Source organism: Oncorhynchus gorbuscha, linkage group LG24, assembly GCF_021184085.1.
Source record: "Oncorhynchus gorbuscha isolate QuinsamMale2020 ecotype Even-year linkage group LG24, OgorEven_v1.0, whole genome shotgun sequence".
Taxonomy (NCBI): domain Eukaryota; kingdom Metazoa; phylum Chordata; class Actinopteri; order Salmoniformes; family Salmonidae; genus Oncorhynchus; species Oncorhynchus gorbuscha.
Window position 1 is genome coordinate 32,106,297 of NC_060196.1, and position 27,110 is coordinate 32,133,406.

At 43.7% G+C, this 27,110-nt stretch overlaps 1 protein-coding gene across 5 annotated transcripts; it reads right to left on the reverse strand.

Annotated features, from left to right (window-relative positions):
* LOC124013124 (integrator complex subunit 3) lies at positions 1-26,904 on the reverse strand. Of its 5 annotated transcripts, none has more exons than XM_046327302.1 (29): positions 26,561-26,904; positions 25,788-25,871; positions 24,753-24,836; positions 20,752-20,865; positions 20,514-20,598; positions 20,250-20,316; positions 19,651-19,792; positions 19,174-19,303; positions 18,968-19,065; positions 18,519-18,710; positions 18,224-18,311; positions 17,886-17,965; positions 17,382-17,473; positions 17,027-17,145; positions 16,276-16,398; positions 15,638-15,770; positions 14,863-14,917; positions 14,088-14,191; positions 13,824-13,988; positions 13,317-13,470; positions 10,224-10,292; positions 10,042-10,117; positions 9,768-9,881; positions 3,885-3,933; positions 3,620-3,787; positions 1,775-1,875; positions 1,536-1,608; positions 1,239-1,395; positions 1-1,014 (listed from the first exon to the last, which is right to left on the reverse strand). In XM_046327302.1, the coding sequence occupies exons 1-29, from the start codon at positions 26,642-26,644 to the stop codon at positions 937-939; spliced, it is 3,078 nt and encodes a 1,025-aa protein (XP_046183258.1). In that variant the 5' UTR covers positions 26,645-26,904; the 3' UTR covers positions 1-936. The 5 variants fall into 5 exon arrangements, with proteins under 5 accessions (XP_046183258.1, XP_046183255.1, XP_046183257.1 ...); XM_046327299.1 differs by having other exon boundaries at positions 16,270-16,398; positions 17,015-17,145; XM_046327301.1 differs by having other exon boundaries at positions 16,270-16,398; positions 19,168-19,303.
* Positions 26,905-27,110: the final 206 nt, after the last annotated feature.

Below are 27,110 nucleotides of genomic sequence, written 5' to 3' on the forward strand. Positions count from 1 at the left end.
TTATTTTTTAGCCCTTTTTTTATTAATATCATAATCATTTAACATAGTTATGACCTTTTTTATGAAAATAGTTCAGTAGAAAGACATTTCCATTAAAAAGTTCAGCGACTACTTCTGGCTCCTCCATTCATACAGTCTTTATTTCTGACCTCGCATACAGTCCAACCATCTGTGGTTAAAATGATCCAATGAGAGAGAGTGTGTATGTGTGTCCATGTTCTCGCTTCTGGCCAATCAGAAATGAAGAGTGAACAGGAACAGGCGACAGGTATGTTTATCAACCAATAGTTAAAGTTTTTTTCAGATGCAGGAAGGATTTTTCTTTTTTGTCTTTCTGGGGGGGTGGGATTGTGACAGAGGTGACTTTTCTTTCTAGGAACAGGATGAGTCGCCTAAACCTAACCTTCCACATGTGCCTCTGTTAAAATTGACTGGACTGGATGGTCTTGCTGGTTGGTCGGTCATCATGGCCATGGCTTATAAAATGCTTTGTCGGTTTGATGTCTCCAAGTGCATTGTGATAGGCGGACCACTAAGTGACAATAGGGCAACACGTTCTCTCCCCCTAAACATCATAAGTCTAGTCATGTAATCCTTTCCTCAAGGACACAGATGGTCTGGTAACAGTATTTCTGTCAGTCTGTGCCACGGCGACTGGCATTTCCCCTCGCTTCTCGAGCACTTTGGAATGCCCCCCCTGACCAATCCAGCCAGACCAACTGACACAAAGCAGCCAATGACCAGTGAGAGGAGAGGAAGAGCGTCTCCATGGCTCCGGCCAGTAGCATTAGAGTCCACGTGGAGGAGTCCCGCCCCCTCTTGTTGAGTGTCTCTGGGGGTGGGGTTTCCTCTGTGGTTTGGAGAAGCTGGTTGGCTGATGGTCCTGTCTTCGGGGATGTCACTATGGCAGGTGGGAGCGGGTTGGTTGTGGGGCTCTCAGTCGCTGTCCGAGGCCACCGCAGATGAGCCTTTCCTCTTCCTCTTGGGAGCTTTGGGTTTAGAGTCCTCTTCCTCCTGGAGTAGGGGTGGAAATAAAAAGGAGGTTTGAGGAACAAGTGGAGACCGAAATATCTATAATTACACAGCTGAGAGAGACACAAAATAGTTCCTGATTAACAGTTTAGGTTCTGTTAATCAGCAATTAATAGAACCTAAATCTAACCCTGGTGCTGGAGTGTAAAAGGTTATGGGACTTAACACAGAGTCTCTAAACAGGAAGTGGTTATAGGAGGACCTACTGAGGCACTGCTGGATGCGCTTTCTTCCTCGTTGCTAACAGGGGTGGCCGCTCCCTTACGCGACCGCGGAGAGGAAGCGGGGGCCTTGCGTCGTGACTTGGGAGGCTTGGAGGAGGGCTCTTCATACTCCTCTGCCAATGAAAACAGGTCGCTGAATCTGAGTGGCAGAGACAGAAAGAGGGGACACATTTACAATCCTGTCATACTCTTAAACCCCTATAGGACACTCCTAGTAACTGCGTTATTCATAGGCTTTAAATGATCCTCTGAGGACAGGAAGAGAGTCTGGGGTCTCACCTCATCTTGTGGGCCTCGTCACAGCTGGCCTGGACGTGCTGCAGTGCCTGCAGGATGGGTGTCTGTGTGAAGACTGGGGACACACAGATAGAAGGGTCAGAGTTCACGGTACGGTACTTATCACTGGGTTAGACATGTGTTTGGGGGATACTAAGGTAAGTGTATAAGGTGGTGTTAGTTTGTTGCTATTGCAGGAGAGATGTGTTTTAGAATAGTAAAACAGTTTGTGTGTGTCTCACAGCTGTTCTTGGTGTTGCTGAGGTTCAGCCTCAGGTTGTCCATGTGCTCCAGGATCTGTTCCAGAGTCAGCTGGGCCAGTTTACTGCTGGAGCTACGCAGACTGGGGGAAACACACAGGCAATAAAACACTCCAGTGAACAGGAACACTACTGTGACCAGGCTTTAACCTAACGGTCATCAACACAGTGTGCAGGCTTTTGTTCCAGCCCAGCATTTAAACAACCAACTTATAATCAAGACCATGGGTGATCACTCAGGCTATTTGCAGTGTAGTTAAAATCACCAAAAGCTCACGTCAATGAACAGAAACACTAGAACACCATTCTGAAGCATTTAAACCCATGTGTGTCTTCAGTTAGAGATTAAGACTATTACACCAATGATAATTGTTTTCCTTACCTCGAGAAAATAAATGGTGAAGTAAACAATGCATGGAACACGAGTATGAAAAGGTCTCCTTTAAATCTTTGGAAACAGTTCTGTCGAAAAATATTAAATTCTAAGTCGAACACAGATCTTCTGGAGTGAAAGTGTTGCGCTATAGGTTGAATCGAAGTACACTATATGACCAAGAGTATGTGGACATCTGCTCGTTGAACATCTCATTCCAAAATCATGTGCATTAATATGGAGTTGGTCCCCCTTTGCTACTTTAACAGCCTCCACTCTACTGGGAAGGCTTTCCACTTGATGTTGGAACATTGTTACCGGGACTTGCTTCCATTCAGCCATAAGAACACTAGGGAGGTCGGGCACTGATGTTGGGCGATGAGGCCTGGCTAGCAGTCAGCATTCCAATTCACCCCAAAGGTGTTTGATGGGGTTCAGGTCAGGGCTCTGTGCAGGCCAGTCAAGTTCTTCCAGACATCGACAAAGAATTGCTGTATGGTCCCCGCTTTGTGCACGGGGGCATTGTCATGCTGAAACAGGAAAGGGCCTCCCACAAAGTAGGAAGCCTAGAATGTCATTGTATGCTGTAGCATTAAGATTTCCCTTCCTGGAACTAAGGGGCCTAGCCCGAACCATAAGAAACAGATCATTATTCCTCATCCACCAAACTTTACAGTTGGCACTACGCATTGAGGCAGGTAGCGTTCTCCTGCCATCCAACAAACCCAGATTCGTCCGTCGGGCTGCCAGACTGAAGCGTGATTCATCACTTCAGAAAATGCGTTTCCACTGCTCCAGAGTCCAATTGCGACGAGCTTTACACCACTCCAGCCGACTCTTGGCATTGTGCATGGTGATCTTAGGCTTGTGTGCAGCTGCTAAACTATTGAAACCCATTTCATGAAGCTCTTGACAAACAGTTGTTGTGCTGACGTTGCTTCCATTGGCAGTTTGGAACTCGGTAGTGAGTGTTGCAACTGAGGATAGACCATTTTTATGTGCTTCAGCACTCGGCAGTCCCGTTCTGTGAGTTTGTGTGGCCTACCACTTCGCAATAACTGCACTTACAGTTGACAGGGCAGCTCTAGCAGGGAAGACATTTGACAAACTGACTTTGGCATCCATATGACGCCGCCACGTTGAAAGTCAATGTTTGTCTATGGAAATTGCATGGCTGTGTGCTTGATTTTATACACCTGTCAACAGTGGGTGTGGCTGAAATAGCCGAATCCACTCATTTGAAGGGGTGTCCACATACTTTGTATATATGGTGTAAGTGTCAGCTACTTTAGAACGTGTAGCGAACCAATACACAATTGGATGCCAACATTAGCAATATCCAAACAGTGGATTGACGTAACATCAAAGATCTTCTCTGAAGGTGAAGAAAACCATTAAGATTGGGGTAAAAACTCCATCTCTTTAAAAATGGAAAGCAGTGGACTCGTAGTCACCTCTGGCGTTTGCGTGGCAGGTTGTTGTTCTTGATGAGCAGGGCCTTGATGTGTTCCCCCAGGACGTCGTCGTGCTTGGCCGCCCAGTGGCGCAGGATACTGGTGGTGAACTGGTCCTCCGGGTGGCAGGGCCGACTGAGCACCATCTTCACCATCTCCCCACTGGGCCTAAAGTGGGAAGGAGCACCACAGGGATCAGTTCTGGTTCCACTGTCATCTTGTTTTTATTCATTTGCAGAGATATGTACCCATAACTATAGCTTACTTTTCCCTGCGTAGTTGCAACAGCAAACAGGAGAGTGCTTCTGGGTGTTCTGGAAAGGAAGAGATACAACATGAGCATATTATGCCAGTGGTAATATCATGAAAGAATAGTGTAGAAACATTAACACATTTTAGTGAAGGTCAATAGCATACCCAGCTGAAATATTCTAAAGATAAGCCGGTAGTAGCTTAACTGTCAGCTATTAACATAATATTAACACGCTATACATGTCAGAACTCAGGTTCTCCGCTTCACAGCACTGTGGGTTTTGACTGACAGCCAGTACAAACTTGAGCACCGTGCGCAACAAGAAGATGCCCACCCCAATAATTGGGCTACTTTTACACGTGTTGTCTGAGTGAGGGAAATGCCCCTGTAAGTCCAAATGTGCACTTCACATATCCATATTTGAAAAGTCATGTCATTTACAGTGTCAACATTTATGATCGCTATGTTTGAACCACAGGATGACATGCGTTATACCCTGGGTTGTCCTGAACAGAAAGAGCCGGTTTGTCATATTGTAGAGAACATTTTCCGCAGAACACACACACTTCAATTCACTCATGACATTCTATGCGCACTAAAATGACCATCTGATTGTCTGAAGTGACTTTTGAAAGCCTAACACTAAGACGTCATTTTTTTATAATGGTGCTGGAGGGGATGGCTGCCGTTTTACGGGCTCCTAACCAACTTTGCTGTTCGTGTGTTTTTTCACATTGTTTTTAAACTTATTTGGTACATAATGTTGCTGGTACCGTCTACTATGACCAAAAAGAGGTTCTGGATATCAGAACAGCAATTACTCACCTCGATCTGGACAAATATTATTTATTTAATCAGAATGACACGAAGGATATACTGCTTCTACGAGACCAGGCCCAAATCACCGTCATTCGCGTGAAGAAAAGACGGAAATACAGGGGGCGGAGATCTGAGTGCCTTTTGAGAATTCGTTGGCGAGTGGGTAACCTGCTTCTACCATCTGTTCAATTGGCCAACGTGTAATCATTGGAGAATTAACTGGATGATTTCTGCTCAAGATTATCCTACCAACGGGACATTAAAAACTGTAATATCTTATGTTTCCCCGAGTCATTGCTCGCCTGAGATAGTGTGGTCTACAGTTTATCATAAGTTACGCTATCAATATTTTTCGTGGCCGTCTATTTACCACCACAAACCGATGCTGGCACTAAGACCACACTCAACGAGCTGTATAAGGCCATAAGCAAATAAGAAAATGCTCATCCAGAAGCGGTGCTCCTTGTGGTCGGGGACTTTACTGCAGGCAAACTTAAATCCTTTTTACCAAATTTCTACCAGCATGTCACATGTGCAACCAGAGGGGGGAAAAACAATCTCTAGACTAGAGGTCGACCGATTAATCGGAATGGCCGACTAATTAGGGCCGATATCAAGTTTTCATAACAACATTTTTGAACACCGATTATGGCCCGATTACATTGCACTCCAGGAGGAGACTGCATGACAGGCTGACTACCTCTAATGCGAGTGCAGCAAGGAGCCACGGTAAGGTGCTAGCTAGCATTAAACTTATCCTATAAAAAACAATCAATCTTAACATAATCCTGCGTTTGCCAGCAGCTCTTCGCAACGCTTCAAGCATTGCGCTGTTTATGACGTCAAGCCGATCAACTCCCGAGATTAGGCTGGCAATGCTAAAGTACCTATTAGAACATCCAATAGTCAAAGGTATATGAAATACAAATGGTATAGAGAGAAATAGTCCAATAATAACTACAACCGAAAACTTCTTACCTGGGAATATTTAAGACTCATGTTAAAAGGAACAACCAGCTTTCATATTTTCTAATGTTCTGAGCAAGGAACTTAAATGTTAGCTTTTTTATATGGCACATATCACACTTTTACTTGCTTCTTAAACACTTTTTGCATTATTTAAACCAAATTGAACATGTTTCATTATTTATTTGAGACTAAATTGATTTTATTGATGTATCATATTAAGTTAAAATAAAAAAAGTGTTAATTGTTCAATCAGTATTGTAATTGTCATCACACACACACACACACACACACACACACACACACACACACACACACACACACACACACACACACACACACACACACACACACACACACACACACACACACACACACACACACACACACACACACACACACACACACACACACAAAAATCAGCCAATTAATCGGCATCGGCTTTTTTTGGTACTCCAATAATCAGTATCGGCATTGAAAAATCATAATCGGTCGACCTCTACGCTAGACCACATTTACTCCACACACAGAGATGCATACAAAGCACTCACTTGCCCTCCGTTTGACAAATATGACTGTTTTGCTAGCACAAACTGGAATATGTTCTGGGATTCATCAAATGGCACTGTGGAGTAGACCACCTCAGTCACCGGCTTCATCAATAAGTCCATTGATGATGTCGTCCCCACAGTAACTGTAAGTACATATCCCAACCAGAAGCCATGGATTACAGGCAATATCCGCACTGAGTTTATAAGAAATCCCGCTATGCCTTCAGACTGACCATCAAACAGGCAAAGCTTCAATACAGGACTAAGATTGAATCCCACTACACCGGCTCTGATGCTCGTCGGATGTGGCAGGGCTTGCAAACTATTACAGACTACAAAGGGAAATCCAGCCGCGAGCTCCCCAGAGCCTAGTGATGCGAGCCTAGCAGATGAGCTAAATGCGTTTTATGCTCACTTTGAGGCAAGCAACACTGGAGCATGCATGAGAGCACCAGCTGTTCTGGACGACTATGATCACGCTCTCCGTAGCAGGTGTGAGCAAGACCTTTAAACAGGTCAACATTCAGAAGGCTGCCGGGCCAGACAGATTACCTGGACAGTCACTCAGAATGTGCGCATCAAGTGTCCTCCCTGACCAAGTTTGTAATACCTACATGTTTCAAGCAAACCACCATAGTCCCTGTGCCCAAGAAAGTAAAGGTAACCCGCCTACATGACTAACACCCTGTAGCACTCACTTCGGTTAGTCATGAAGTGCTTTGAAAGGCTGGTCATGGCTCACAACAAACACCATCATTACGGAAACCATAGACCCACTACAATTCCAACAGATCCACAGATAAGGCAATCTCAATCACACTTCAAACAACACTTTCACACCTGGACAAAAGGAACACCTGTGAGAATGCTATTCATGGGTACAGCTCAGCGTTCAACACCATAGTGCCCACGAAACTCATCACGAAGCTAACACCTTCCTCTGCAACTGGATCCTGGACTTCCTGACGGGCCACCCCCAGGTAGTAAGGGTAGGCAACAACACATCTGCCACCCTCATCCTCAACAGTGGGTCGCTTCAGGAGTGCATGCTTAGTCCCCTTCTGTACTCTCTGTTCATCCACGACTCGTGGCAAAGAACGACTCCAACAACATCATTAAGTTTGCTGACGACACAACAGCAGAGGAGGTCAAAGACCAGGTGGTGCCAGGACAACAACCTCTCCCTCAACATGGGCAAGACAAAGGAGATGATTGTGGACTATAGGAAAAGGAGGGCCGAACACACCCCCATTCACATCGACAGGTCTGTAGTGGAGCGGGCCGAGAGTTTCAAGTTCCTTGGCGTTCACATCAATAATAAACGATCATGGTCCAAACACACCAAGACAGTCGTGAAGAGGGCACGACAATACCTTTCCCCCCCTCAGGAGAAAATATTTGGCATGGGTCCCCAGATCCTCAAAATGTTCTACAGCTTCACCATCGAGAGCAAACTGACCGGTTTAAAATGAACTTTTATTTACTAGGCAAGTCAGTTAAGATCAAACCCGGACGACGCTAGGCCAATTGTGCACCACCCTATGGGACTCCCAATCACGGCCAGTTGTTATACAGCCTGAATTCGAACCAGGGTGTCTGCTCAAGCTCTGAGATGCAGTGCCTTAGACCGCTGCGCCACTCGGGAGCCCCGGTTGCATCACCGCCTGGTATGGCAACTGCTCGGCATCCGGCCGTAAGGTGCTACAGAAGGTAGTACATACAGCAGAGTACGTTGCTGGGGCCAAGCTTCCTGCCATCCAGGACTTATATACTAGGTGGTGTCAGAGGAAGGCCCAAAAAATTGTTGAAGACTCCAGTCACCCAAGTCATAGACTGTTCTCTCTGCTACTGCACGGCAAGCGGTACCGGAGCACCAAGTCTAGGACTAAAAGGCTCCTTAACAGGTTCTACCCTCAATCCATAAGACTGCTGAACAATCAAATGGCCACCCAGACTACTTACATTGCCCCCCCCCTTTGTTTTTACACTGCTGCTACTCACTGTTTATTAACTATGCTTAGTCACTTTACCCCAACCTACATGTACGAATTACCCCGACTAACCTGTACCCCCACACAATGACTCGGCACCGGCACCCCCTGTATCAATATTGTTATTTTATTGTGTTACTTTTTATTTGATTTATTTAGTAAATAATTTCTTTACTTTATTTCTTGAACTGCATTGTTGGTTAAGGGCTTGTAAATTTGATTATAACTTAGATAGCCATGTTGGCAATAGAAAAAGCTTTTCAATGATGCCTACCTGATACAGATTGCGATTAATAATGGAATGTTTATGTGTGATTTTATTTTATTTTATTAGGATCTCTTTTAGTCCCCATCTGGACTAATCTTCCAAGAGTCCTTAACATTAAAATACAATTTATAATACAAACACACGTTCACATATAACACACTATTACAAACATAGATAATACACTAGAATAATGACCCAATAAATACTCAATCTAAAAAAATATTGATTCCTCATCTACTATAGTCCCACAACATTTCTATATACTATATTTAAATTGTTTTTAAATAATGTTTAAACTTATATATTGAAAGGTTTCTAGTTTGCTCAGTTAATTTATTCCATTTCTTTATTGCTCTAAATCGAAATGTTCTTTTGCCCATTTCTTTTTTCTGTCTGGATAACGCATAGATGGTGGACAATCTATTCCTAGTATTTACGGAATGTCTGTCTCTTACCAACTGAATACCATTGTGAATAGAACTTGGCCGTTTTAAACAATGTATATTATAAAATAAGATGAGCATGTTTTTTTCAATTATTTTGTCGATTGATGACCAACCAAGATGTGATGGTGGGGACGAAGGGCTGTGTTCCAAACAAAAAAACTACAATGGTGCCTTCTTCAGTTCCACGATGGCAAAGCTAAGAGCGCTCAAAAAACACCTTACAGTTGAAGGATCTTCCTTCAGTCGTAAAAGTGCATTGAAATTACTTAGGAACTTGTGCATGGTTTGGAGAGATGTGTGACCACGTGACGACACCAGTTAGACCTCTCACTCAAATCTTCGGCATCGTTTTTTCTTATCTATTCCAAAATGTCAATGAATATTCTTATTATGTCACTGAACGTATCCAGAGTATTATGAGATGTTGTTATTGACAAATATTGTGAAAAGTACAGCAAGTGTAAAATGCACATAAAATCAACATTGAAATATTTGGATTCAGTCTTGTGTAAGGTTAACTGTTGTGTCCTCACCATCATCATCATCATCATCATCTGATAATTACCCCACCCCCAAAAAGTTATTTCAATTGCTGCCATGGTCATGCATATGACTTGTGAGGTTCTTCTGTTGGAAACATTTAAACTTGGCCCCATCTATACAGGTCAATTTCCACGAGTGTAAGGGGGTCAACAGTCTTAGTGATTTAGCTAAGAATAGTGGAGAGCAGTGTCTAGGCCTTTGTGTGTGTGTGTGTGTGTGTGTGTGTGTGTGTGTGTGTGTGTGTGTGTGTGTGTGTGTGTGTGTGTGTGTGTGTGTGTGTGTGTGTGTGTGTGTGTGTGTGTGTGTCTCACCTTTGTACTTTAGGTGCTGCAGGATGGGGATAATGGTCTCCAGTGGGATGCTGTGGGCCAGGAAGAGCTGCCAGGTGCTGTACTGCTCAAACGTCTCCCAATCCAGAGACTGGACTGTAAACAATATTTCATACAGTGAGACACAAGCACACAGTTCATACAATACGGAGACTGACAACATTCAGCAGACACGAGCACTACGAGTCTGTGTTTTTAAGTCTGGGTGTGTGTGCCAGTATATGAGTGTGTGTGTCTGACGTTATACGTGACTCACTGAGGATATTGAGGACAGAGTCCTTGCGGAACATCACCAGATTGCCAATCATTACATGACACATCAGCTCCTGCAGCTGAAAAAAAGGAAACAAAGAGAGATGGAGGGAGTGAGATGGGAGGGTTGAAGGAGAAAAATACTATGCAGTACTGCATATTTTTGTGTGAGTGTGGTTGAATTACCTGTGTTGAATCGATGACAGCTACAATCATGTTGAGTAGCTCTGCGCTGCGCAATGTCTCATCTGGGAACTACAGAGAGAGGAGGGAGATAATCAGCAGTCAAACGGTGGTATGCTAGAGTGTGTTGGGTGAATGAGTGTGTTTTTTTAAATGTAAATGAGATGGTCTAGACCTCAACATATACAGTACATTTGGAAAGTATTCAGACCCCTTGACCTTCTCCACATTTTGTTAAGTTACAGCCTTATTCTAAAATTTATTTTTTGTAAAAAATGGTTTAAATCTACACACAATACCCCACAATGAAAAAGCAAAAACAGGTTTATACATTTTAGCAAATGTATATATTTTTTCTATAGATCACATTTACATAAGTATTCAGACACTTTACGCAGTACTTTGTTGAAGCACCTTTAGCAGCGATTACAGCCTCGCGTCTTCTATGTTGCTACAAGTTTGGCACACCTGTATTTGGGGAGGTTCTCCCATTCTTCTTTGCAGATCCTCTGAAGCGCTGTCGGGTTGGATGGGGAGTGTTGCTGCACAGCTATTTTCAGGTCTCTCCAGATATGTTATATCGTGTTCAAGTCCGGGCTCTGGCTGGGCCACTCAAGGACAATTAGAGACTGATCCCAATAGCCACTCCTACATTGTCTTGGCTGTGTGCTTAGGGTTGTTCTTCTGTTGGAGGGTGAACCTTCGCCCCAGTCTGAGTTCCTGAGCGGTTTGGAGCAGGTTTCCATCAAGGATCTCTCTGTACTTTGCTCCGTTGATCTTTCCCTTGATCCTGACTAGTCTCCCAGTCCCTGCAGTTGAAAAACATCCCCTAAGCATGATGCTGCCACCACCATAGGGGGGATGGTGGCAGGTTTCCTCGTAGGGATGGTGGCAGGTTTCCTCGTAGGGATGGTGGCAGGTTTCCTCGTAGGGATGGTGGCAGGTTTCCTCCAGACATGGATGCTTGGCATTCAGGCCAAATAGTTCAATCTTTGTTAGTACCCTTTCCCAGATCCGTGCCTCGATACAATCCTGTCTCTGAGCTCTACGGACAATTCCTTCGAACTCATGGAAACTTTGAGACCTTATATAGACAGGTGTGTGCTTTTCCAATCAATTGAATTGACCACAGGTGGACACCAATCAAGTTGTAGAAACATCAAGGATCATCAATGGGAACAGGATGCACCTGAGCTCAATTTCGAGTCTCATCGCAGAGGGTCTGAATACTTATGAAAATAAGAAGTTTATCTTTAATACATTTCCAAAATTGTCAGGTATAATCCTAGAGAAGAAAAAAACTATTTAACAAATGTTATAATAAGGCTGTAACATAATAAAATGTGGAAAGTGGAAGGGGTCTGAATACTTTCTGAGGAATATTCACACCCCTTGACCTTTTCCACATTTTGGTGTGTTAAAGTGGGATTAAAATGGATTTAAATGGTCATTTTTTGTCAAAGAAGAATTCTAACGGAACATAATTTAAGGAAAATAAAACACTGATATATCTTGATTAGATAAGTATTCAACCCCCTGAGTCAAGACATGTTTGGCAGTGATTAGAACTGTGAGTCTTTATGGGTAAGTGTCTAAGAGATTTGCACACTTGGATTGTACAATATTTACCCACCCAATCTACCTACCTCATCCTGTTTTTATTTTATTTACTTTTCTGCTCTTTTGCACACCAGTATCTCTACTTGCACATCATCATCTGCTCATTTATCACTTCAGTGTTAATCTGCTAAATTGTAATTATTCGCTCCTATGGCCTATTATTTGCCTACCTCCTCATGCCTTTTGCACACACTGTATATAGACATTATTGACTTGTTTATTGTTTACTCCATGTGTAACTCTGTGTTGTTGTCTGTGTCACACTGCTTTGCTTTATCTTGGCCAGATCGCAGTTGTAAAAGAGAACTTGTTCTCAACTAGCCTACCTGGTTAAATAAAGGTGAATAATAATAATAATTTTAAAAACTTAAGCTCTGTCAAGTTGGTTCTTGATCATTGCTAGACAGCCATTTCCAAGTCTCTTGCTAGACAGCCATTTTCAAGTCTCTTGCTAGACAGCCATTTCCAAGTCTCTTGCTAGACAGCCATTTTCAAGACTGTAACTAGTCCACTCAGGAACATGCAATGGCATCTTGGTAAGCAACAACAGTGTATATTTGGTCTTTTAGGTAATTATCCTGCTGAAAGGTGAATTTGTCTCCCAGTGTCTACTTGAAAGCAGACTGAACCAAATTTCTCTAGGATTATACCTGTTTATTTTTACCCTAAAAGAAAAACTCAAGTCCTTGCCGATGACAAGCATACCCATAACATGATGCAGCCACCACCATGCTTGAAAATATGAAGAGTGGTACTCAGTGATGTGTCATGCTGGATTTGCTTCAAACATACCGTTTGGTATTCAGGACAAAAAGTTCATATCTTTGCTACATGTTTAAAAATGTCTTCTATTCACTCTTATTTATGTTAGTATTGTGGAGTAGCTACAATGTTGTTGAACAATCCTCAGTTATCTCCAATTACCATTGGCCTCATGGTGAAATCCTCTCCGGCAACTGAGTTAGGAAGGACGCCTGTATCTTTGTAGTGACTGGGTGTATCGATACACCATCCAAAGAGATATTTAATGTCTGCTTTGTTTTACCCATCTACAAATAGGTGCCCTTCTTTGCAAACCATTGGAAAACATCCCTGGTCTTTGTGGTTGAATCTGTGTTTGAAATTCCCTGCTCAAATGAGGGACCTTACAGATAATTGTGTGTGTGGGGTACAGAGATGAGGTAATCATTTAAAAATCATGATAAACACAATTACTGCACCCAGAGTGAGTCCGTGTGACATTTTTACTCCTGAACTTATTTAGGCTTACCATAACAAAAGGGTTGAATACTTCCTGATTCAAGCCATTTCAGCTTTTCATTTGTAAACATTTCCTAAAACATAATTCCACTGACATTATGGGGTATTGTGAGTAGACCAGTGACTCAAAATCTCAATTGAACCCATTTTAAATTCAGCCTGTAACACAACAACAGTTGGGAAAAGTCCATCTTTGAAGATGGTGTTTGCGTGTACCTCAGTGTAGATGGATGGTGTGAGATAGCAAAGGAGCCTGATGTCGTCCTCCTGGCAGGCCTTCATATCCATCATCAGACAGGTGTGCAGGTCTCCTAGCGCTGTGGCCTGGGCAAAAGACTCATACAGACTCATCTTCCCCATCGCCGCTTTACTGTGGTGGGAGACGATGTTACAACAATGTTAGAACTAGGTTTCAGCTACGACCAAACAATGGTGCAACAACACTAGATCAAATGATGTTAAACCTACGGAGCCGTTAGATGGCAAAAATGTGTACAGACTCATGTCTCCAATGACAGCTTTATCGCGGTAGAAGGAGCATTACCAGCAGCATTAGAGAAACTAAAAAAGTGCACGGTTATAGGAAAGGAGCTAGATAATCAGTAACTTCAGGCAGACAACAAAATCTCTAATGCACGACTCGCTCAGCCTCCCTGAAGCCAAGGGGTCCTCATTCATTTTTAAAGCTAATGCTAAGCAGTGTGTTGGGCCCAGTGCCCTCACCTAGCCTTGAGGTAGTAAAGCAGGTGGTAGCCGATCTTGGGCTGTTTCTGGTAGAGCTCCGCCAGCATCTCCAGCAGCACTGAGAAGCCACTGTTGTCCTCCTGCATCTGACACAGGTTCCTGAACACCAGGCACACAGGCTTACACACAGACTCCTCCAGCGACCTGGGAACAAACGAACACTCAGTTAATATTTTAAAATACATTTTTTTAAATCCTCTCATGTATACACAAATGTAAGGCAGAGGCCGCACACACACTTACTCTTCTGTGATCTCGTCGGGAAGCACGTCTCCTCTGAAGTGGCCCTTGAAGAGCTCGGCCAGACAGGAGGCCAGAGTTGACATCTGCTCTGAGTCAAAGTCCTCCTGAGAGAGAGCGAGGGCGAGAGAGAGAGGGCGAGCGAGCAAGAGAGGGCGAGCGAGCAAGAGAGGGCGTGCGGGAACATCAATAAAACACAGAGAATTCTCATTTCCCCCCACAAGAGATACACTGAGTGTACAAAACATTAAGAACTCCTGCGCTTTCCATGACAGACTGACCACGTGAAAGCTATGATCCCTTATTCATGTCACTTGTTAAATCCACTTCAATCCATGTAGATTAAGGGGAGGAGACCGGTTAAAGAAAGATTTTTAAGCCTTGAGACGATACAATTGATTGTGTATGTGTGCCCTTCAGAGGGTGAATGGGCAAGACAAAATGGTAGTAGGTGCAAAGCTTCTGCGTTTTTCACACTCAACAGTTACACACAGGAATCAAGAACGGTCCAACACCCAAAGGACATCCAGCCAACTTGACAACTGTTGGAAGCATTGGAGTCAACATGGGCCAACATCCCTGTGGAACGCTTTCAACACCTTGCGGAGTCCATGCCCCGACGAATTGAGGCTGTTCTGAAGGCAAAAGGGCAGGGGTGCAACTCAATATTTAAGAGGTGTCCTTCATGTTTTGTACACTCAGTGTATGATGACCCCCAATAAATATCTGGATTTAAGCCCATGTTATTCAGACGACCTTATTCTTTTAGTTCACTCACCTCCAAGATCAGATCCACGATCTCCTGCATGACTTCACAATGTGTCTCAGTGTCACTGTTGGGGGGACAGATGGGAAAGGAAATCATTATTAACGAGCCCATTTAGAATAAAAGACTTCCAGGGCTGCAATCACCAATGTTGTTGCAATCAGCAACGACAGCAATGGGAGTGATTGGGGGAGGCTGAGAGATGAAGTATGAAAGCGGCTCTCCAAATCAACTCAAATCAATGGACGGAAAATGGCAGAAACAACCCAACCTACTAGTGAGCTTGGCAGAGGCGTGAAGCGAACGGCATTATTGTCAACGCCTCCTCTTTCTATACGTAAGCTAACAGTGTGAACAGGAAGAGCAGGGATCTCCAACACTGGTCGTGAACAGCTACTGGGCGTGCAAAGCCTTTGTTCTAACCCCACGGTAACCCACCCGATTGAAATAATCAAGGTCGAAAGTGAAGAGGACCATGAATAGCTGGAAACAAGTGCATTAGTGCCTGGGTGGAACAAAAGACTTCGCACCCAGTAGCTCTCCGAGGTCTTGATTTGGGATCGGGCACGTGTGACTGAGGATCTGACTGAGAATGTCAGTGAATGTGAAAGATTGAGTGTCAAAAGCGGCAATGAATTAAAATATATATATATTCCTATATGTTTGCTTTGGTAATGTCTTACGCCAATCACGCTAATTGAATTGAATGAAATGGAGTGTGCTTGCTTGTTAGACAAATAATGTTATGATGCGAGATGCATTGTCAAGTCACATCCACTCAACTGACCTTCCTTTCTGTAACTGCAACACCTTCTCCTTCATCATGTCGTCCAATTGGTCCACGTAGGGAGTGATGTCAGCGGGCTCCTCAATAATGGCCTCTTTGATTGGGTGGAATCGGAACTCCCGCTTTTTATTTCCTGTAATAACCAAAATGAGAGGTCAGCCAATGACTTGAAGCGGATGAGTAAGAAGCAGAGTGAGATTGAGGCCCTAATATGTTTCCAGTCTTTTGAATTGGTTTTGGGGTTTCTAAATTGCTTTCACATTCAAGTTTCTGATTTGGTTTCATCGAAGCTAAAAGCAGTGTTAATGTATTAAGCTGCTGATCTATGTTGAAAGGGGGGGTGAAAGCAAAACTAATCTAATGTGGTGATAATCAGAGTTCAGATTATGCTAGTGATAGCCCAAACAGAGAGGGGCCAGGCCTGTCTATCCAACTCCTATGGTCATTGTCATCCATAGGAGTTGGCATGACAGCACAAACAGATCTGGGACCAGGCTAGATCACGTTAGAGGTCATTTGGTGTAAAATGCAGTGGAATAGATTGTACCAATTTAAGTGTTGAGAGTCTGGTGGTTATAACACAGTATCTATTATATGGGTTGAGTGCAGTAATAAAATGAGTCCTTCCTTACCCTCACCCTTGTTGTTAATCTCCTCCTCATCGTCGCTGAAGGCAGCCTCTGTGTTGTCATAGCAACCGCCCTCCTTGTCCAGCAACACATGATTGTCCATCTCCAAGGAAACAGACTCCTCCATTTTCACTGATGAGCGAAGGGTGATTAGACGGCATTGTAGAGTAGAGGCAAGGAAACAGAAGTTTCTCAGATAAAGGTAACACGAATAACAGCTTAGCTAGATATATCCCTCCAAAAACACACACACAATTTTCCTGATTAACCTTATTCAAAGTAGTTAAACATTAACACTAGGATCAATTATTTAATCATGCGATATTTAATGGGGGCAATTCACGTTTTAAACTGTCAGTTGCACCCCAATACAATTCAATAAAGTCATATTGAATTGAAAATGCTCTACTTTACAGTTCCTGTTCAAGAAGCCACAACAGCCTGAGCTCTAGGGACTAGAGTCTATTCAAAAGACAAGGTCTAGTTTCCCAGCTGTTGCTAGAAAGAGGCCATTTCAACTCTACCAATATCATAAAGCACGATTCAAAGGTTGCTTCTTTATGATTCCCAACCTGACAATATTGATTAGTGTTATTGTACATGCCCGGGGGAGGATGGTTGCAGATGAGGGATGTTTATTTTGCATGTCTGTAACTGTAATGAGCTGTGTAAAGAAATTCCTCTTTAAGGACCACCAACAGTGTTGATTTATTCATTCATTCATGTTAATAAATAAAAGTTTCATTACTTTCATTTGTACCTTCATCCCTTCCCTCTGTGGGGGGTGAGGGGGAACTGCAGAACTCTGGGAAGCGTTCCCTCAGCATGGAGCGCAGCTCCCGGTCCAGTTTGGGGTTGTCAAAGAGTGGGGCTAGGTGACTGAGGGAGGAAAAGACAGACATATATGTGGTTACAATAAGGCTGATGAAGATCCACGGACACAAAATGGAATAAAATAACTAAATCACTGACAATACCAAAATCATTGGATCAAAAATATAGGTTCAATTGAAATATAATATTACATTTGTTTATGCATAACTGTGACAAGGTCTATGGTCAAATATATCCTATGATGGCGGTGGTGTGTGCATGTATGCATGAGAGAGACTCACGCCAGCACTCTTTTCTCCATGATGAAGGTGAGAGAGTTGAAGACTCCCTGACGCACCTGGCCTTCCAGAGGGGGGAAAAAGTGAGGGATGATCTGCGAGGGAGAGAGAGAGGAGGAGCAGGTGAAGAAAAGAGAGCAAAACAGAGTAGGATCAACTGAAGTCAAGAAGGGGTCAAAAGAGGAGATGGGTCAAACATCTGAGGCCAAAATACCACACAACTAAGATCTCTAAAGCATGGCATGATGAACACTAAATAAAGTTGCCATTAAACTTCCCCACTGCTGTAAATTTACCACTCGTTTCCCAAGTCAGACCAAACGGGTGAACACTGCAGCAAATGTAAAAACACCTCTTCACTCTCTAATGCTTTGCTAACACACGGAGCATGAAGCACGTGTCAACAAAGTCTATTCCACTTTGAATAGCTAAAAAAAAACAACAGCAAATTCACCATAGCTAAGTGATATGAATGAGCTCCATTGTGTACTGTGTGCATCCACTCACCCGACACATGAAGTCCAGGAGAGTGGCAGTGATGGCTGGATGAGGCTTCATGGAGTGGTGCATCACCAAGATGGCCGGCTCTGAGAGAGGGAGGGGGAAGAGAGAATGGATGGGTAAACCATGAAAACAGAAAGGGAAGAGAAAACAGTGCATACTGTGGCAGAGAGAAGGTGATAGCAGAAAGGCGTCCATCTTGTAAACTCTGTTTCCGTTATTCTAATATACCACTAACCCAGCACCCAAAAACATGTTGTCCTACTTCTATACATTTGGTTGAGCACATTGGCCCCTTACATGAAGAGATACAGGTGGAGTTTTCTGCCCTCCCCCCGTCTTACCTATGTTCATGATGCTGTCCTTCTCTGGGCTGAAGAAGAGCCAGTCGTAGAACAGGGCCAGTTTGGCGTTAGAGGCCGCCACGTTAGACTGAAGATGTAAGTAAGAAAAATGTATTTATTACAATGTGATTACTATTTAACAATGTTATTTATGGGTAACGTCCAGTTAAATAGCTGTAAATACTAGGTAAATTAAAATTTAAAAAGCTTTATTGTCTACTTAATTAACAGACAGGAAATCATAATTGGCATAAGTGCAAAATAAAGTGCTAGCCATCTTTGCCCCGCCCCTTACCGTGCAGGTGGTGAGCAGCCAGCCAATGATAGCCCAGCGGGGCAGGATGTCGGAGCTCAACACCTCATTGGATGGGTGCACAACGCCGCAGATGTAGCGAATCAGGTCGCAGCGCAGCGACTGGCTCTCTGCCGTGGACAGGTATTGTCTCTGGAACCAGTCCTGGTATCGCTTCTGCTGGCCAAAACGCACCTACAGGGAGAGAGGGACAGGATAGGCATAAAGGAATGTGCATATGCATGTACTATACATGTGTTTGTACTGTTCTGAGAAGTATTATAGTGTGTGTGTGTGTGTGTGTGTGTGTGTGTGTGTGTGTGTGTGTGTGTGTGTGTGTGTGTGTGTGTGTGTGTGTGTGTGTGTGTGTGTGTGTGTGTGTGTGTGTGTGTGTGTGTGTGTGTGTGTGTGTGTGTGTGTGTGTGTGTGTGTGTGTGTGTGTGTGTGTTTACCCTGGAGGTCATGAAGAGCAGCTTGGTCTCCATGTCTGGTGTGAGGCGACAAGCCAGGAACTTCCGGGATGTGCGAGCGGTCAGGAGCTGCAGCAAGCCTGTAGAACCAGACGGAGAAGGAGCGAGAAAGAGAGAGATTTAGAACTGAGCCACGAGTCTCTCAGACACATGCCCCCCCGTGCTGAGCGACACTCTCTTACCCTTACCAGTGAACTGAGGGCTCAGGGCCTGGGGGTTGTGGAGCAGGTCTTTCCACAGCAGCTCCATCTCCGGGATCCGGGCCACAATCTGCAGCAGACGCACCAGGTCTCTCCCAATGATAAAACACTCCATAAACTAGACAGGGACGAGGGTAAAGGAGAGAGAGGAAAATGTCATTACTCATTCAATTACTTCATTGCTGTGGAAATTCCTCCATGTCAAACCTAGCTACAGTATAATAACAGTCTGTGTTCTTGGGCATATAGAATTTGACATGAATCCTCTTTCTTATCAGTCCCCCTTCCATCAAGAATCCATAGGCATCTTCACGCCAATTCTGCCCCCCCTCAGGGATTTAGCTTAACTATACTCCACCTGCTTTCCTCTCCCTCCTTCCAACCTTGAAATGTACTCCTCCCACAATCCCATACTATATTGCTCTTCTCCTTACCTCCCTGATCACATTTACATCCCTCCCTCACCTTCTCTCGAAGCAGGCCGATACAGAAGTCCACCTCCTTCTGTCTGAGGACCAGCAGTGCCGGGGTGCCGTGGTCCACGATGAGGCGCAGGTAGGTGTACACTGACATGGCTATCAGCATGCCACTCTTCAGCACCCACTCTCTGAGAAAAAAAGAAAAGAAAAAAAAAGAGATGGAGATGATTGTAGTTCTCGTGGGTTTGTTGTATGGTAAACCAGATGAGTCCAAACTTCCACAAAGTGTGAGTATGTTGAGCAAAAAAAGGAACAGAGAGGTGCTCAATAGCAACAATCACGAAAAGGGCTGACCAAGGAAAACTTCCAAAAGGACTAACTTGAGGCAGAAAAGAGTTGGAGCACTCAACAACAAAAAGCAGAGACTGATTTCTGTTGAATTTCTGCCTCAAATGTAGTCCTTTTGGAAGTTTTTCTTGGTAAGCCCTTTCTCATATGTTATGAGCCTACTTCAAAGCATGAGATTATAAAAAAAATATATATTGTGTGAGATATGTTTTTGCCCTATGATCCAGTTGGACTTTTATTACATGACAATACGGTAGTGAAAGAGTGTTTCCTGTTGAACTCCACTTGCCAACACACCTTTGCTCTACCACTATGTCCAGCACATTCTCCGCCAGCCACAGGTTCTTATTGGTGATATCTCCTCCTGGACACAGAAGAAAAGCCACACAGCTGCTCAATCAAGCAAACCAACACACAGATAAAAAAAAGAAACAAAAAGGCGAGGAAGCCATTTTGAGCAACGGTGAAACAAGACAAGACACTACTTTGTGCATTGGCAGAAAGAATTGCTCTGCATCTCAAAGCAGTGAAACCAACAGTGCACATGGTGAATGGACAAACCTGCAATCTGCTTCATAAGGGTCATGAGGATGCCGTCCGCTCCGATTACGCCACTTTTCACCAGCTCCCTCACCAACCACACCAACTGAAAGGAGAGAGAGGGGGGGGGTCATTAGCCAATCACTTACTCATTAGAAAACATCAAAATCTATATGTGTATTTTGTGTCAATAAAGCTCATTAAAATTGAGAGCACAGAAACCGTTTCTGCCTTTTCTACACGGAGACAAACTGTTGACCTGTGTGCGGCACACGTCTTGCAGCTTGAGGAACTTCTCCATAAGGATCTGGTTGATCTTGATCAGGATCACGTTCATGCCGTCCCTATTCACCAGGGTCAGGTCCCTGTAGCACTGAGGAGGGTACATTTACATTTAAGTCATTTAGCAGGCGCTCTTATCCAGGTAGAGTGGAGAATACAAATGTGTTATATGACGAAAGGCTCATTTGCTTTGCAGCATATGGACATACCGTACAGTGTACATACAACACAGTGTGATAACGAACAGCTTTGTGCATCAATAGGGGCTATGTATAAATACTGTAATGTGGATTCAATTGGGCACCCAGTCAAACATGTTCAGGTGACAAGGATTTAGAGGCCCCACAGGAATATTATAGAAGTTCATCATTCTTTAAAAAATATATATATATTTTTTAAGAATGGTGAACTTCTATAAAAAATAATAATAAAAATGATATATATATATATGGACAGTGAAAGTCAGAATGTATAGGGGAGACGGATAGAGGAAGACAGACAGGAAGGAGATGGGATTAGTAGCCATATTGTCAGGGTGATATGTGGTCCGGAGTCTGGAGGGCTAACCATTACAGCAGACTCTGGATCAGAACTTCACCATTCTATAAATCATTTCTATAGATTTACCCAACAGCCCCATTCTACAGAACCTTACGGTGGAAATGTTCATGTCTCATCATAAGGTGTAATGATAATCTACAGTCTGAAAAACAAAATAATAATAATAATATATATATTTTTCAGACTGTATATATATATATATAAAAGAAAAAAATTCAGACTGTAGATTATCATTACACCTTATGATGAGATATATACACACACACACACACACACACACACACACACACACACACACACACACACACACACACACACACACACACACACACACACACACACACACACACACAATAGTGGTGTTAGAGGAAGTGAGATGTGCATAAAATGTGGGTGATACTTGTAATCACACACAGTGGCTTAGGAGGCTGCAGTGTGTGTATTTATAGTGTTGTGTGAGGGTGTAATAAATATGAGTGTCTGTACTGTGTGTGATGTTTGTTGCGTGAAAGCCATAAATACTGACAAGGACAGTGAGGCTTCAGAGTTTAGCATGAACATTTGTGAAGTGTTTGAGGTGTATGTGAAAAGAAGGTCGACGACATCCGATCCTCGTTTGCTAAGTCAAACGACACCGCTGGTTCTGCTCACACTGCCCTACCCTGTGCTCTGACCTCTTTCTCCCCTCTCTCTCCAGATGAAATCTCGCGTCTTGTGACGGCCGGCCGCCCAACAACCTGCCCGCTCGACCCTATCCCCTCCTCTCTTCTCCAGACAATTTCCGGAGACCTTCTCCCTTACCTCACCTCGCTCATCAACTTATCCCTGACCGCTGGCTACGTCCCTTCAGTCTTCAAGAGAGCGAGAGTTGCACCCCTTCTGAAAAAACCTACACTCGATCCCTCCGATGTCAACAATTACAGACCAGTATCCCTTCTTTCTTTTCTCTCCAAAACTCTTGAACGTGCCGTCCTTGGTCAGCTCTCCCGCTATCTCTCTCAGAATTACCTTCTTGATCCAAATCAGTCAGGTTTCAAGACTAGTCATTCAACTGAGACTGCTCTTCTCTGTATCACGGAGGCGCTCCGCACCGCTAAAGCTAGCTCTCATCCTTCTAGACCTATCGGCTGCCTTCGATACTGTGAACCATCAGATCCTCCTCTCCACCCTCTCCGAGTTGGGCATCTCCGGCGTGGCCCACGCTTGGATTGCGTCCTACCTGACAGGTCGCTCCTACCAGGTGGTGTGGCGAGAATCTGTCTCCTCACCACGCGCTCTCACCACTGGTGTCCCCCAGGGCTCTGTTCTAGGCCCTCTCCTATTCTCGCTATACACTGAGTCACTTGGCTCTGTCATAACCTCACATGGTCTCTCCTATCATTGCTATGCAGACGACACACAATTAATCTTCTCCTTTCCCCCTTCTGATGACCAGGTGGCGAATCGCATCTCTGCATGTCTGGCAGACATATCAGTGTGGATGACGGATCACCACCTCAAGCTGAACTTCGGCAAGACGGAGCTGCTCTTCCTCCCAGGGAAGGACTGCCCGTTCCATGATCTCGCCATCACGGTTGACAACTCCATTGTTTCCTCCTCCCAGAGCGCTAAGAACCTTGGCGTGATCCTGGACAACACCCTGTCGTTCTCAACTAACATCAAGGCGGTGGCCCGTTCCTGTAGGTTCATGCTCTACAACATCCGCAGAGTACGACCCTGCCTCACACAGGAAGCGGCGCAGGTCCTAATCCAGGCACTTGTCATCTCCCGTCTGGATTACTGCAACTCGCTGTTGGCTGGGCTCCCTGCCTGTGCCATTAAACCCCTACAACTCATCCAGAACGCCGCAGTCCGTCTAGTGTTCAACCTTCCCAAGTTCTCTCACGTCACCCCGCTCCTCCGCTCTCTCCACTGGCTTCCAGTTGAAGCTCGCATCCGCTACAAGACCATGGTGCTTGCCTACGGAGCTGTGAGGGGAACGGCACCTCAGTACCTCCAGGCTCTGATCAGGCCCTACACCCAAATAAGGGCACTGCGTTCATCCACCTCTGGCCTGCTCGCCTCCCTACCACTGAGGAAGTACAGTTCCCGCTCAGCCCAGTCAAAACTGTTCGCTGCTCTGGCTCCCCAATGGTGGAACAAACTCCCTCACGACGCCAGGACAGCGGAGTCAATCACCACCTTCCGGAGACACCTGAAACCCCACCTCTTTAAGGAATACCTAGGATAGGATAAAGTAATCCTTCTCACCCCCCCCCCCCCCCCTTAAAATATTTAGATGCACTATTGTAAAGTGGCTGTTCCACTGGATGTCATAAGGTGAATGCACCAATTTGTAAGTCGCTCTGGATAAGAGCGTCTGCTAAATGACTTAAATGTAAATGTAAATATGTATAGATTGGTATGTAGCAGTGGTGGGAAAAGTACTCAATCGTCATACTTGAGTAAAAGTAAAGATACTCAAGGGGATAAAGGGGGGAAAGAAGGGGGGGGGGTGACATCTACCCTCTTTCTTTCTACATGTCCCTGTTCTGTATGTCTTGTATTCGTTTTGTATTTGTTTGTTTTGTACCTAGAACTCTGGGTCTTGTTGTTCCTGTCTGCTCTTTTATGTTTAGATAAGAATTGTATACCTGTCTTGTATACCTATACACCATTCTTGTGTGTGTTCAATAAAAAAGATTTGAAACAAGAAAATTACCCCATTAAAAAGTGAATGTCATCCAGTAAAATACTACTTGAGTAAAGTCTAAAAGTATTTGGTTTTAAATGTACTTAAGTATCAAAAGTAAATGGAATTGCTAAGAAGTTTGTGAATTGTAACGAGTACTTTTGGGTGTCAGGGAAAATGTATAGAGTAAAAGTAAAAGTTGCCAAAAATATAAATAGTAATAGTAAAGATACGCCAAAAAACAACTTAAGTAGTACTTTAAAGTATTTTTACTGAAGTACTTTACAACACTGGGTGGTAGGGTATTTGGAGTCTATAATTCCATTCACATATCCTGCAGCCTAAAGTATTCAAGGTATTAGGGTGTTGATAACAGCACACTATTTTTAGTGCACTCACAAGAGTCACTATGTAAGCTAATTCAAACCATGTGAGGTGTGTATAAATATTGCTGTGTGTATAGTGAATGCAATCAATGGAGACATGATCATGAGAGCTTTCCGACACTCCTGGTTTGACCCGGAGTCTCCCAGAATTGGCTTTCGACTTCCGGCGAACAGGAAAACTATTCCAGGGTATTTTGAAAAGGCAATAACGAAATTAGACTAAGATGTAAACATGTTGAATCAACCCGAAATGAGCTCCGTCTGACTTGGCAACCATAATGATCATATGAAATGGTAACGTGTTTGATAATGATATGAAGTATGATAATGATCATGTATATGGTAGTAATGAGGCCTTACCCTCTGTGCCTGTGAGGGTTCTGTGAGCAGCAGAGCGAAGAGTCCCAGACACACCTCCTCGTGCTGCTGTGGCCCTTTACACACCTAGAGAAGGGAGGAGATGAGGACAATATATCATACCATGTAAACTATCCCTGACCAAGGTATGTGTAATTTATTATTATTTCTCTCGCTCTCTGCATTGTGGGGAAGGGCCCGTAAAGTAAGCATTTCACTGTTAGTCTACACCTGTTGTTTATGAAGCATGTGACAAATAAAATGTCATTTGATGGGGCTGTAGCCTCCATTATCATGGTGTTGATGAAGGGTGCTTCAGCCGTATTAGGGCTTCATGTAACTTGAACCTATTCAATTCAACATCTTACATTCCTTGTCATTTCAGCAGGCCATGACAACCACCATCTCAGATTGTCTTGAAATTGTTTTTGTAGTGAGAGACAGGTAAGATTGGCATTCCTGAAATTATTTTGATGAAATGTAATTTTAATTGAGAAATTAAGCTAACTGTGTATTGCTTTGCATTGTAATGATATTAGGTTGTGTTGAGTTTAATAGTACATGTCACAAATCACAATACATTTAGAGCTGTTTCCTAATAACTTTATTGAAAAACATAAGAGTGCCATGCAAATCATTATTTTATTGGAGTTGTCACTACATTTGAGTCCCTGGCCTATTTCGCCATCAAAGTTTGGGCTTGTAGGAGAAGTTCTCACCTAGCCTACAAGTAGCATACTGTATAATCTTACACATCTCAATATGCTTATGTAGCTTATGTGTCACATCCTTTGAGGTCTAACATTTACAAAGGGCATTGCAGAAATGTGTAGGAGAACAGATCAGATCAATTGCCGATGACTCTGACCATAGTCACATTCTATTAGATTCAATTCAATCATGTGCTATACAACTAATCTAATGTAGAGCCTAAGGCTCAACTAAAATATGTAAGTAGCTACATCTCATCTGCATATTCTAGTATGCAGGGTCCCATCCCATGGTGGTGGACTATTAGTGAGAGGGCGAGGGACTCACGTTAGCTGTGATAGCATCGTTGGCTTCACGCTCCGACAGGCCATTTGTCAATGAAGTGACGATCGCCACACACCTCTCCAACCGCTAATGAACACAACAAAAAAAGGAATGTTAACCACAAAGACAGAAAGACACCCAGAAGCATAGATAGGCCTAATTGTTCACAATTCACAATGTGGGCATACACACACACAGACAGAAACACACACAAGATGCCACACAAAGAACACAGCACACTAAAACACATGGGCACAACAAGTCAGAGAAATCATACACACAAATCACACAGAAAGGCTGCACACAAACAACAACAGAACGATGATCACTGTCAATTGAGCTAGCTACTGTATGAAAATGCCTTAACCGTGTGGGGGTTAGGCTCTTGATTTTTTTTAAGGGAAGGATCACTACAAGAGTTGTCAGAAAAGGTACTTTATGTGTATGATGAGTTTTGCGCATGTGCACGGGCTCATCTATGTTTACCAAAATAGCATGCTAAATGCTACCCTAAATTCTGCAGGATTCCCCATCATTTAAACTCACGTCAACAGAGCGAAAATACGTACTGCAAACATACACATGCCAGGCTATAAAATGCAATTTCGAATTAGTAACCAAACTTGCTGAATGATAGCTAGCTAGCAACATACAGGCTATGTTGTAAAAAATGGTTCCGTGTCTTTGTAGTGAATGTTTTATAACGTGCTGTATGGTTGAACAGATGTTCGTATGATGTAGCAAAGCTTCTTGAGAATGTTTTATAGTAGCCCTACCTCCTCCAGCTCATCTTTTGCGTCCAGGGTCGTGGACACCAATAGGCGACCCTGTGGTTTCCCCTTTGCCGGTGAAGGCTCCATCACCTCCCGCCTCGCTTCGTCTGGCCCCAGAGGACTTGAGGGGTTAGACACTAGGGTTCGGGGAAAATTCTAAATGGCTTTCTCGTAGCAATGGATCGGCTCTAACAATAGACAGTTGTTTAGACTCTTTTTACACGGTCTTCGTCGGACACCGTGTTTTTTTGACTTGGTTAGTCCACCTTTCAGTCTCACTCCGGTGCTTTCGACAGTGTACGAATAAAACAAACTAACTTCCGGAGGGCATGGTGGCCTAGCGGAAGTATTCCTTCACAGAGCTAGCAGAAGGGAGGGCCCATAAGGCTCTTTTAAGCCAATGATTGATCTACTTATTTTGATTGACATAATGGTTTACCAATGAACGCAGAGAAAACTGGCCAATGAGTGGCAACGTAACTTGAGCATTGAAATGAAGAAGTTGTGTCATTTTTTAAGTATATAATAAAAGAGGCGCATCACCTTTTTTGTT

Bases quoted from the DNA above. Each gene is read 5' to 3' on its own strand.
- LOC124013124 (XM_046327298.1), bottom strand. From the start codon at position 26,644: ATGGAGCCTTCACCGGCAAAGGGGAAACCACAGGGTCGCCTATTGGTG. The intron at 20,317-20,513 runs GTTTGTCCATTC...TTCTGTGTCCAG, and splicing joins CCTTATGAAGCAGATTGCAG to GAGGAGATATCACCAATAAG. The intron at 1,609-1,774 runs GTGAGACACACA...GTGTGTCCCCAG, and splicing joins CAGCAACACCAAGAACAGCT to TCTTCACACAGACACCCATC.